We start from the raw sequence: 14160 nt of genomic DNA on the forward strand, positions 1-14160 counted from the left end.
TATTACCAGGCAAAAACACAATGGCGGGAGCAATTTTTTGTCTCGTCAAAATGACTCCAATAACTATCGTTTACAGCAAGCTACAGTACACTGTTGTAAGACCGAAACCTCCCCTCCACCCCATACCCCCCAAGTCACAACACCCCCCTTCACCCTGAATGAGGGAGCCGGCATCCGTGCAGCACTGTGTGGCCGAAAAGCAAAAAAACATGCGGCGTGTCGGCGACAGTGGGGCGGGCATCAAACCGCAACGAGCTACGCTGATTTAATGAGTTGTTCATTAGCGCACCGGCGATGTTCGAAAAGCCCTCCATTTCTCTCTTGATTACACAGGCCCAGGCTGCAGGCTGGATGCTGTGGGCTGTGCAGTATGCTGTGTGCGGAGCTGTGGCTGGGCTGCGCTGAGCCAGAAGAAGTTGATAATTGTCATATTAATTGTGGCTCCAGCCGAGTCCGCAGTCAGATGGGCAGAAATCAATTTGTTTTGCTGTTTCAAGGGCAGGGTGGAAAACGAGAGATAGAGAAAGAGAGAGAGAGAGAGAGAGAGAGAAAGAGAGAGAAGAGATGAAGGAGAGAGAGGGAGAGAGAGGCTGATGCAGAGTTAAACTGGCACTTGCGATACGAGCACTTGCAGTTATCACCGCCATGATGAGTTGAGTGGTGATGAGGAAGATAAGGAGGAGGAAGATGCGACGCGGTAAACATGTCCAATCGGGCCTTGGTAGTGCTGGCGATAAACAACATTCATTAATGCATCTAATTATAAAGTTCAGCAAGCAGTAGAGAAACCCATGCTCGGGTTTTGGCGAGGCGAGATTTGCGGAAGATACTCGTTTGGGTGGAGGGGGTGGGTGTATGGTTGGGGTGGGGGTATGGTAGCGGGTGTAGCGGAAGGAGGAGTTCACAAGCTCTATTTCATAATGAGATCAGTCTACTGATTTGTTCTCTACAGGGTCAGCGTACTTGACAGCTGCATCAGTCATATGTAGAAAAGGACTAACATATCATTCAATAACATCCACCTACCTACTGACACCTTTTTTGTGCATTTGTTTGAGTTAGTACATCTGTTGGGCTTGGAACTAAAAAGGCTCAGATGCATATTGGTGGATAAACAGATCAGTGTGAAAACCTGTATGATCCATTCATTTGTATTTATGGACAGAAGTTATGAGCAAAGGACAAATTGAATGCATGGGGACAGGGGTCAGACTGGCTGAGTGCAGAGCAGAGAACAAATACGATGACAACTTGGACCGGGGGACTGATGAAGGCCTCAGGTTGAAATGCGACTCTGAGGCATGTCAACATTTCAAAACGTAATAAACTATAACACTACTGGGGAGTGTCACAATGATTATTTCCCAGAGTATGGTCTCTGTAGCACAATATCAGAGGATTTCATCAGGGACATAGAGAGAGTGGTTATGGCTGAGTCTTCTTCGGAGTGAAAGACTTGGATAGTGCATTCTTTTGAGTTTTCATAGGCGCACAAGGCAAATATATTCTGTTGTCAAAGTACATCACTTCCACAGAAAATGTCATGATATAGTTTGATGAGACACAATATCTATGAAATGAAGTAATTAGAGAAAGCCTGTTGTTTTATCCTGCATTACAGCGATGAATAGCAACTCAGTCAACCAGTGACAACTACTTCAAAACACCTAGTGAACTTTCAGTGAATTAAATTTACAACCAAGGCAAGGAATTATTTTTTTATAGATCAGATTGGGGTTAACAAAGGGAAAAAAAAAATGTTTAATTAGTGGAATCTCTTGCATGTTTGTCTTTGTTGAGGCCATTCTGCTTGAGAACAGCACATATTATCTGGTAGCAGCAGTTCTGCGGAGAGAATTGAGTTTATCTCCAGGAAGCTGGTTAATGGGGAAGAGACAGCGGCTGCAGCCGCTGCACTCACCGATCAATGATTCCGCAGATGTCCATTTGCAAATCGCTGAAGTTTCCAAGGGACATCTGCTGCACCTTGATCAGGTCCACCTCCTGGTCGCCAGTGTGGATGAGCCGCATGCATCCTTGGAAAACACTGAACAGGTTTCTGCATCCATGATCGCTGACTTTCCCTTCTTCCGGGCAACCTGTTTTACAAATCAGTCCTTAAATAAATCACAGTTTTGAGACTTTTTACATATAGCACACAGTATACTGCAAAAAGGCTGATTATAAGCAATTGACATGAGTAGATCAAAAGATTCTAAACAAGAAAGACAATTGCACATTTTTGTCTGTGAGAAAAAAAAGAACCCATCATCCCCACATGCCTACAGTCACTGAGCAACATGGTACTGGATGGGATATAAAATCAGCTCCTGCTTTGCAAAATTACCAGAAGAACTGAACCATGTGTGCTGTGTAATTAAGTGTGCGCGACCGGTGCTGTTCCAAATCTCTAATTAGGAAGTAATCAGTAAAGCCAATGCCGTATTACTGCCTCTCTTGCAGGTGATTTTAATCATATGTAGATAAGGGAAAAAAAGAAAAAAAAAGATAATACACGATCGAGTATATTCTGTTATATTAACCCATTTAAAAAACAATTACATTTGTTATCATATACAAAAAAATAAAACACTGAAAATATTACGATTGGTTTGTAGAGACACTTTTACATAAAGCTATAAAGCTTGTTACAAATAGCATAAACAGTGATTTGTCCTCTCTCACTTGTGCACTCACACACACACACACACACACACACACACACACACACACACACACACACACACACACACACACATTTATATATTTATGTACGGTACAGATCTAGAAGTACCTGTTGCTGAGTATGATCTACTAGTTGCATCATAATTGAACTCTTCACCTTGCAGTGATTCATTTTCTCTTAATTTGAATGCAAACGGATAAAAAAACAGGTTGGGGAATGTTAGAGGAAAAGGTTCATTTGAAGACTAATAGTACAGACAGTTGAATGATGCAAAAATCCCACTGTTGGAACTTGGAACAGTTTGATCAATTTCACAATTGACACAACTCAACTCTGTAGCTCACAATATTTCTTTAAAGATCCTGAAGCAGGCTGCGCTGTCTGCTAGAAAGGGAAAAAAAAAAATGGCGGTTTTGAATATACTTTTGAGCTGACATTTAGAGCACCAAACGACCTCAAAATGTATGGAGTGTTGCACTTCAAGGTCCTCTGCTTCCTGCTTGACTTTCTCTATGAATCCTTGATGTCCAGGGAGAAGGAAGAAGAAACAGTCCCAGGGAGAAGTCCCAGGTCCTTGATAGAATGCAGGTGCTCCCCAGGTTATGAATCAATAGAATGAATGATGAATTTGGCTCAATAGGTGACCATCAACCAAACAATGCCTTTTAATGCCATGGGGTTTATATATATATATATATATATATATATATAAAAATAGAAAAAAACTTTTCAAATGGACAGGGAACCTTTTTCGTGCTTTTTGGGGAAAAGGTACACTGTGGCCTTTAAGGGCTCCTCAGAGAAGGGACGAATCAGAGAAATTCCGCCAGCAACTGCCTCTCTTTTATTTTTAGTGTCAGAGTGTAGGTGGAGATGGAAAGATGCCCAGCCACATGTACTTTAAAGCTGAATTGGCTTTAGGGGGTCGGGGATATGATAACAAGCTACATTTCAGCTTTGATACATGTACATTCATCACAAAATACCTATTTGTTGCTCTGAGTAACAAGATGTGCTGGAGTCAATTCACTTATGTGTTTAAATGGTGCAAAAGATATGTTGTAATGAAGAAGCTGCATTGCACTAAGTCATTTTTCTGCTCCGAGGCATGGTCAATAGGGGGAACAAATAAAATGTATTTGTTTTGCCACACCAGACTATTGGAGGAGATTAGATACAGCAGCAAAAAAAGACTAACTGTGGGGCAGCCTGGTTATCAGTGTTGTTAAATCTCTGAGATAGCCAAACCGAACGGAGACATGATACACAAAACACATCTGGCCGTTAGGTTAGGGTGATTTAAAAATGATAACAGGCATACATCACCTTCTAATAACCACACAAAGACAGTGTGGAGAGAGGTTGGGAGGGTGTGTTGCTCCGACAGTGTGTTCTACCCACCTCCAAAGAAGAGCTGGGTCTCCGGGACGACGGGGAAGGAGGGGTGGGCCTGTGCCGTGCCACCGTCCTCTTCTGTCCACCATGATGGCGAGGCGACCCCTCCGGCCACTCAGGGACACCGAGTGCCACTGGCCGTCATTCAGGCCCGAACCTGTGAAATGAGATTACAGCTTTGCTCAGTTATTTAATGACAGTTACACCCCCCCACACACACACACACATTTTCCTCTTTTGTAAAGACCTAAAGGTGATTCTGAGCCCTCAAAGAGTTATACATCAGATGTTATAAGAGAAACAAATATATATATGTTGGTTATATGTAGTCTCTATTTCACATTTGATAAGATTATTGCCATACTTTTTAGAAATGAACCTGATTTAAGTTTTCCAGCATTTTCCTCAAAACTCAATATGAGCTACAATGACAACATGCTCAGGTGTCAGAGGTACAGTCCCTTCCTATGGGATGCTTCCCATGCAATTTTTGTCAAATTTATAGAATTGCTCTTCTTGGCTCTCTGGATGTTGGTTTAGTGCTTAGTCTTCATACACCGTTTGGCTCTGTACGTATGAAAGAACATAGCCTTGATGGAGATATAAACAATCCTAGCAAATCAACATGGTGCCTGAGCAGTACAGAGGGGAGGGATGACATTTGATTGGCTGTTGACCTCCATTATCAACAACATTTTGTTATTTGGAAATTTTATTATTGGACATTTTATTAATAGGAAACCCCTTTAGATGTAACATCTCGTTTTCGAGGGGACCTCAAGAAAGAAAAACATACATTAGAAACATACATACATACAGACGAACAAAAGACAAAAGCTCTCCCTCACACCAAAACCACCCATACCCTCCCAATTCCAACCATTAGGTATTCAACAGTTAAGGTCATTCATGAAGACATACATATATGTACACATATACACACATATAGACATACACACATATACATATACATACACAAATATATACACATATATACACATAAAAGAAATTATCAGGCAAGAGGAAAACAGTTGCAGCTTGTATGTAAACTAGATGTACCGCAGAGCGGTACAAAATATGACCGCCGCCCAGTCCAGCACATTTTTTCCACAAAAATAAATCACGCTGAAAGGCCTATATGATTCAAACTGTCTCACTAAATTGCATTATCCACACTCAATTCTCACTGGTATCTGCTAGACAACAAGTACCAAAACATGATTAGTTCATAGATTTCACATGTAAAATTCTTTTTTTACAACCCCACCCCCATCTTGCCTGTTCATAATTCTGAGAAATTCTTGTGTGCATGTGTGCGTGTACATGTTTATGTTTATGTGTGTGGTGTGTGTGTGTGTTTGTGTGTGTGCCCGCGTATGTGCCTGTGTTTTGTGCATGTGAATGCATGCGCATATATGTCTACTGTGTGAGTATGTGTCATAATGTTATGATTACTGTAAATGTATGTGTGTGCATGTGTATCTGTTTATGCACATGTGTGCACATGGAATGGGTTAAGATGACCCCTGGAGGCAAACATATGGAAAAAATTGGTCATCCTAGGCCCTACGGTTCTCAAGATATTCACAGAAAACTGTGTCTGCCCTACCCTCCTTTCGGGGACCAGTCCAGCGGGGGCTACAGATCAAAAACGAAAAATGACGGTTCCATGCTATCCATGTGGGGTACATGCCCACCAAGTTTTGTGTACCCCGGTCTTTCAGTGTCCCGAAATCCTTGTTGGTGTATCGCCATTAAATGTACACATAAATTATTTTATTGTAAGGCCCCCCATGAATGAAAGTACACAAAACTTGGCATGCATTCGGAGGGTGTCATAATGATCCTACACTTTTAATTTCGTGCAGTTTTGACCTTGTCAGCCAAAAATATTGCGATGAAAACACCTAATTTTTTGCTTTTTATTTTTTAACTAGGTGGCGCCATACATGAAATAAGTGGTAATGGGATGGGTTGACATGCCCCCTTAAGACCAACATACATAAAAAAGGTGGACCTCCTAGGCCCTACGGTTCTCGAGATATTCACAGAAAACTGTCTCCGGCCACCTACAGGCCAGTTGGTGTATAGTAACATAAATTAATTTATTGTGTGGCCCCCCATGAACGGAATTCCACAAAACTTGGCGTGCATACAGAGGGTTTCATAATGATCCTACACTTCCAATTTCGTGCAGTTTTGACTATGTTAGGTCACAGATACCTTCAACTAGATGTACCGCATAGCGGTACAAAATATGACCGCCGCTCAGTCCTGTACATCCGTTCCGCGAAAATAAATCACACTTCAATTTGTCTCCATATTTTACTCCATCCCCCACTCTTGAAACTTTTGTGTATGCTTGTTTGGCATGCCTGAGTGTGTGTTTGGCATGCGGCTGCACAGAAAGTAGCCTACTGGTGCTGAAAAGGTGAATAGATTGTAGAATAGCCAAAGAAGATGTAGCATTGTTATAAAACCTTTAAAATCTCTAAACAATCACAAGTAGGGCAGTTCATCACAGTTCATCCATTGCAACTGGATTGATGAAAGGTAGGCTACATTGTATTTGGGAAAAGCAAAAGGTATCAGCATAATGTTATTTATTTATTTATTTTTTTTATGTATTTATAAACAAAAACATCTCTGTCAGTTCCATGCCAAGCTTTTCAACAGCTATCAAAACAAAGGTCATTTTGGATGGATGGATTTTTGTGAATGTTTCTTCTTCTACATAAGATTTTAGTCATCTTTAGTTCATGTAATACTTTATTGTCAATGCACAAATTAAGTAACAGTAGTCTGAAACGCTATTGTTAATGCACAAATTAAGTAACAGTAGCCTAGTCTGAAACGAAAACGCTGTTTTACATCTAACCAGTGGTGCAAATAACTGACATGTCCAAATGGGCCTTGATGAAATGCGCCGCTAGACTGTTCATACACATTTTAACGGGCCAAAGTTGAAGAGCTTTTGTCCGCTATTGTTCGTGCAAATATAGGCTGATTCATGTTCCCTTGCATTGTTTAACTGAGGTCCATGGCTAGTCTGGCTTTCATCAGACCAAGCTCAATCTTTTAAGAAATCAAAAAAAAAATAGCTGGCAGATCAGGCTGGGTTCACCCAGCCTAGTCCATAGGCAACTGATATTGTTTAATTTTCCGATTGAGATATACACGCTTTGGCTATTCTAAATGCAAAAATGCATCAGGGAGTTATGACAAAACGGTAACTAACAAACTAGATCCTAATAGAAAGCTGTTAGCTTCCCTAAGCTACAGGTAGGATTATAAGGTAGGCCTATTTACAACATAAATTGTCAATAGGCTATGCTGGCGACACAAATAAAATCTCCTTTGAAACCAATGGCTTACGCCTTTACAGTATCAAGCCGGACTTAAACTGTCATATCGCGGGCGAAAAGTTGTAATAACATTCACGCAGCTCCATGAGTCAAGGAAAGCGAATGAAGTAGCCACTTCTAAATGGGACCCACTACACAGTAGCTTAAGGTGTTTTGCTAAAGCAGCCATAATGAAATGAAGGTGTCATTGTTTGATACTTCACACACACGTGCTTTTTAATTTCACAGACTACAACTACCAAGCTGTAATCAAAGCACATCGATTCCCCTCACACCCTGCACGACTTAAAACAAAAATAAACAGGCGCCTCAGTCTCACGCGATGTATAGGCAAAACTGTATCAGACCGTGTAACGCTGGTAAATCTTCCATTGCACAGAATGATTTTGTAGCACGCGGCAATAAATGACAGTCGAAAAGATACAAACAGTGCTGCTATACAATTGCTTGGTATAACCGCATTTATAGTTTTCTACAAATGCAATCAATCAAATGCCTCCATCACTCAACCAACGCTTAACGGTAACATTACCTAGGTCCTTATTGATATTACAAGATTAACGCATCTGCAGTAAAACCAAGCATGTCCGATAAACATCCTCAGATTTATTTCGCTTCAAGAAGAAATGGGAATTACACTTCATGTGAACATCGCCCCTATCCTTATTAGATGTTCGCCATGTAAATTACAGTCCTTGTATGAAACGCCCATTGTTTTTTCCAACCCACTTTTAACTTCCAACAAAATTACGCCTCACTGCAACGATGCGCCATCTAGTGGACAAACGACTACTTATCGCCAATACTGAAAAATGCAGCCATGATGATGATGATGAATATTTATTTTGGCTTTCTTTAATCCTACTGAATTTGTAATTATGTATCGGCCGCTCTAATACCGATAGTATGTGGGTGCCTGTGTGTGTGCATGTATATATGTGTGCACCGCCATTTACAGGCCAATGAGTGTACAGTCACTAAATGTACACATAACCTAATTTTTTAGACCCCCATGGATGAAATTCTATGAAACTTGGCATACCCCCAGAGAATGCCAGGTCAATCATACACATAAAATTTGGTGCAGTTCTGAACATCTTAACTGAAGATAGGGGCATTAAAGCAGAATAATATTGCATTTTCATTTTTTACCGGGGCAAATCACAAATGAGTGATTATGAGCCAGGTTGATGTGGGCCCTTGAGACCAACATACCATAAAAAGATTCTTCATCCCTCAGTGCCACGGTTCAGGTAGTTATTTAGGAAAAACTGTTTTTTTTTTTTGCGGTTCAGGGGGCCAAGCACGGGGGGTGGGGGGTGGTGGTGGTCCCCGGGACTAAAATGAAATTTTTCCGTAAAGTCTAGTGGGCTACATACCCACCAAATTTCATGTACCCCGTGGTTCGTGTCCCGGGTATCAATGACCAAAAATTCAGGAGTAGATGACGGAAAAAATTTTGAATTGTGTGCATGTGTGCGCAGGCCAAATTTATGTTTATGTGTGTGGGTGTGTGTGTGTGTGTGTATGTGCTGCTTTGTGTGTTTGCCTGTGTGTGTTTTTGTATGTGCATGCATGCGCATTATATGTCTACTGTGAGTATGTGTCATAATGGCGATTACTGTAAAATGTATGTGTGTGCGTGGTATCTGTTTATGCACATGTGTGCACATGGAATGGGTTAACATGACCCCTGGAGGCAAACATACAGAAAAAATTGGTCATCCTAGGCCCTACAGTTCTTAAGATATTCACAGAGAACTGTGTTCGCCCCACCCTCCTTTCGGGGTCCAGTCCAGCGGGGAGGGCTAGATCAAAACGAAAAATGACGGTTCCATGCTATCCATGTGGGGTACATGCCCACCAAGTTTTTGTGTACCCCGGGTCTTTCAGTGTCCCGAACCTTGTTGGTGTATGCCACTAAATGTACACATAAATTATTTTATTGTAAGGCCCCCATGAACGAAAAGTACACAAAACTTGGCATGCATTCGAGGGTGTCATAATGATCCTACACTTTTAATTTCGTGCAGTTTTGACCTTGTCAGCCAGAGATATTGTGATGAAAACACCTAATTTTTGCTTTTTAATTTTTAACTAGGTGGCGCTATACATGAAATAAGTGGTAATGGGATGGGTTGACATGCCCCCCTAAGACCAACATACATAAAAAAGGTGGACCTCCTAGGCCCCACGGTTCTCGAGATATTCACAGAAAACTGTCTCCGCCACCTACAGGCCAGTTGGTGTATAGTAACATAAATTAATTTATTGTGTGGCCCCCCATGAACGGAATTCCACAAAACTTGGCGGCATACAGAGGGTGTCATAATGATCCTACACTTCCAATTTCGTGCAGTTTTGACTATGTTAGGTCACAGATACCTTCAATTACAACACCTCATTTTTACTTTTTTGTGTTTAACTAGGTGGCGCTTATACATGAAATGAGTGGTTATGGAATGGGTTGACATGGCCCCTTGAGATCAACATACAAAAAAAAATGGTCCTCCTAAACCCTACGGTTTTCGAGATATTCACAGAAAACTGTGTCTGCCCTACCCTCCTTCGGGGTCCAGTCCAGCGGGGGCTACAGATCAAAACGAAAAACGATGGTTCCATGCTATCCATGTGGGGTTACATGCCCACCAAGTTTCGTGTACCCGGTCTTTCAGTGTCCCGGGAATCATTGTTGGTGTATTCACTAAATGTACACATAAATTATTTTAAAAGGCCCCCCATGAACGAAAACAAAAAAATGCATTCGGAGGGTGTCATAATGATCCTACACTTTTAATTTCGTGCAGTTTTGACCTTGTCAGCCAGAGATATTGTGATGAAAACACCTAATTTTTTGCTTTTTAATTTTTAACTAGGTGGCGCTATACATGAAATAAGAATGGGATGGGTTGACAAGCCCCCTTAAGACCAACATACATAAAAAGGTGGACCTCCTAGGCCCTACGGTTCTCGAGATATTCCAGAAAACTGTCTCCGCCACCTACCCAGTTGGTGTTATAGTAACATAAATTAATTTATTGTGTGGCCCCCATGAACGGAATTCCACCAAACTGATGATGAATGCATACAGAGGGTGTCATAATGATCCTACACTTCCAATTTCGTAGTTTTGAATATGTTAGGTCACAGATACCTTCAATTACAACACCTCATTTTTACTTTTTTGTTTTTAACTAGGTCCTATACATGAAATGAGTGGTTATGGAATGGGTTGACATGGCCCCCTTGAGATCAACATACAAAAAAATGGTCCTCCTAAACCCTACGGTTTTCGTATTCCATAGAAAACTGGTCTGCCCTACCTCCTTTCGGGGGGGTCCAGTCCAGCGGGGGCTACAGATCAAAACGAAAACGATGGTTCCATGCTATCCATGTGGGGTTACATGCCCACCAAGTTTAGTGGTACCCGGTCTTTCAGTGTCCCACTCATTGGAAATTTGGACATGCGAAAAAAGAAAAAAAAGAATCTGACTAAACCTATATGACCGCTTCGCTGCGCGGTGGTCATGATAATTAAGAAGAGACATCTTGAACTGGTGAAAAGAGGAGATTAATCTAAGAGACCCAGGTAAACTATTCCAATCAGAAGGGGCTTTAAATTTAAAAGATCTCCTCCCAATTTCTTTGGATATATGTGGTACAAAGAAAAAAAGATGGTCAGAGTTTCTTAGGCTAATAGGATGATTGATAAAGAATCAAGTGTTGTTTCAGATAGGATGGGTAGTTTGAAAAAATACATTTGTGAACAAACTGCAACCAATGAGATTGTCGTCTCGCATTTAGTGAAATTTGCCTTTATGGCTTAAACCTTGCATGCAAAATACTTTACCTACAGTACATAACTACCAGAACTATAAGAGGGAACAGAGGAGCTTTAATCACAGGGAGAGAATGGGCTCTAAACTGCAGAAGCTGAGCCATAATTTAAATATATTGCTTTGGCCTTTTGTAAATAGAAAAAAATCTTGTAAGGTCTAGTTGAACTTAAAGGAATTTTACATATTCTGAAGGTAATACTCAGGTGGTGATGAAACACTTCTCTGTTAAAATTCATATTTACTGGCCAGATTCTTATGAGTTCTGTTTATTTGTAATACATTGCTTCTTCATAATGACTTATTATTATTGTATTGAAACATAAGTATTTATGTTGCAGAGTTTCTAGAGTAGACACCATGCAGTGCTTCTTTTGCCTGACATAGTCATACTCAATTCTAGTCAGAATATGATTCTTATACTGCTCCATTGGGACGTAATTATGGGGCATGTTTCAACCGATACAGTGCCTCTGCACTCAACTGAATAGACCTAACCAATCAGAGCAACAAAATAGTTTAGTGAGGTGTAGGGAGAAAATACACAAACATCTTCTCCACAAATACCTTAAAATTATTTTCTAGTCCTTCTCTTTTCTGCAGTCAATAACTCCTAGCCTACAACACTCATTAGCGAAATCTAAGAGATACGTAGTAGGGTAGGCTATTAGGAAAAAAACTGATAGCCTACTGTATATCCCCTCCATTTTTAAAAATAATTCTGGCATCTGATATGCTACAAACTGATATGCTACAAACATGTTAAACAGCTGGGAAAGGCTGTCGCAAATCCCTCGAACAGGTGGTCAATCAGAGATTTCAAAGGAACGAAGGAACATGTCACAATGCAACAGCGCTGTTTTCCCTTGATGAAAGTGAAACCACAAGTTTTCCCACATCTCAACTTTGGCCAAAGTTTTCAGAAATAATCGTTTTCAGTGATAAAACCTCATGTCTCCTTCTAGCCACAGCATTTTTGTTTCAAAGATAAACCTAATCTAAGCGTGCTCAGATGATGTGATAGACCAGGCGCTGTTGCTCACCTGTCCTTTATCATAAAGCCCAATTTGATTGGTCCGCCCGATCTAGGGCGAGCATACTTGCTCCACCTCACTTCAAGACCTCAAATGTTGTGGGCGGGACTAAGTTCGGACTGGCTCCCAGGCTAGTGCTTCTTTGTAGTCCCTGTATAATGAGCAATGAGTCATCAGTTAGAATTGATAATGTACTGCATTACTGGCAACAGCAGCCAGGTGACTGCGGAACCTTGCCCTTATCTTCCAATGTCAATTAAAGAAAGTGAAGCTACATTCCTGCGTGACTGCGGAATCCCTTGATTATGTTGAATATGTTGAATGCGGTTACACTTGATTATGTTGAATATGTTGAATGCGGTTACACTTGATTATGTTGAATATGTTGAATGCGGTTACACTTGATTATGTTGAATATGTTGAATGCGGTTACACTTGATTATGTTGAATATGTTGAATGCGGTTACACTTGATTATGTTGAATATGTTGAATTGAATGCGGATTATGCTTACACTTGATTATGTGCGGTGATTATGTTGAATATGTTGAATGTTATCACTTGAATATGTTGAATCCGGGTTACACTTGATTATGTTGAATATGTTGAAACGCGTTACACTTGATTATGTTGAATATCAATGTTAATTAAAGAAAGTGAAGCTACATTCCAGAATCCGAATTCTGATCCAAATATGGATAATCATGTACTGTAGGAACACCATGATACAGTGAACCTCTACCTTAGTACCTCTACACACACACACACACACACACACACAGACACACACACACACACACACACACACACACACACACACACACACACACACACACACACACACACACAGAGTGAAAGACAGATGACAGATTGCAAGCTACCTATTGAAGACTCCTGGACTATAGTAACCTTTATAGCAGTAAGTATGGGATTTCAATACAGTCCACACAACTAGACAGTGGAATTTTGAGGGGGCCTGACCTGTGACGATGTCCACCAAGACCCGTCCAGCCTTGTGGATCTGCAACCTGGCTCTGGCCTCGCTCAGATAAAGCCAGGCGCTTCCGGCCTGCTGCTGAAGATGAAAGGTCAGAAGAAGGCCGGCCTTGTTCCACGTCCGAAACTCCAGGCTGATGGAGATTTCATCTCCAGGCGCGCTCAGAGGGAGCTGAAGGAAGCTCCCAGGGCTCGAGAAAGTCACGGGCACGTCTACGGGCTCGGAGCAGGTGAAGGAGACAGCTCCCTGTGAAATGGCATGGGTGTTGAAGAGGCTATTAATTGCATAGAACCATCATCACCTTTTCTCACTCTAGCTGTTAGTGATGTTTTAGTCTGCGAATGCTAGTATTATTTCTAAGATTGAATACAGAGATTCCAATCATTTCTAGGAGAAATGACTTAATATCTTCCAAGCTAATGATACTACATGGTTCAGCATTATTTAGCAAACTAAAGCACCTTATGGATTCTATGAATGCAAAGGTATGAATTCTGTCAAAGATTGTGCTCCTTGGACATTGGTGTCATTGTCACCTACTGTACGCTCTCAGCTGAGTTACTGGAGCATAAAGCAGGGTGAGTGTGTCTCCATTCATGAAGCTCTGGGAGAGACTTCTTAGTGGGGCATCACTGCATTAATACAAGCTAAATTAATAAAATAATGCTAAATATAAAACTCCCAAGACACAGCAGGAGCTGACACAGCAAAAACTAATTATCAACTTAATTATTTCCCCCCCGCAATTAATTCATCCGATCAAGTGGAGTTATCTGCACTCCTGATACATGTTCTATTCCATCAAACAGTTGTGTCAAGAGTTAGGTTAAGTATGTATCAACACAGGT

At 41.0% G+C, this 14160-nt stretch overlaps 1 protein-coding gene across 1 annotated transcript in view; it reads right to left on the minus strand.

Annotated features, from left to right (window-relative positions):
• Positions 1-14160, minus strand: part of cntnap3 (contactin associated protein family member 3) — a 103493-nt gene that overhangs the window by 42045 nt on the left and 47288 nt on the right. Inside the window, 4 exon segments of the mRNA XM_048234638.1 lie at positions 1922-2099; positions 4088-4157; positions 4159-4238; positions 13297-13558. Of these exon segments, the coding sequence (XP_048090595.1) occupies positions 1922-2099; positions 4088-4157; positions 4159-4238; positions 13297-13558 (590 nt within the window).

Source organism: Alosa alosa, chromosome 23 (assembly GCF_017589495.1).
Source record: "Alosa alosa isolate M-15738 ecotype Scorff River chromosome 23, AALO_Geno_1.1, whole genome shotgun sequence".
Classification (NCBI taxonomy): Eukaryota; Metazoa; Chordata; class Actinopteri; order Clupeiformes; family Clupeidae; genus Alosa; species Alosa alosa.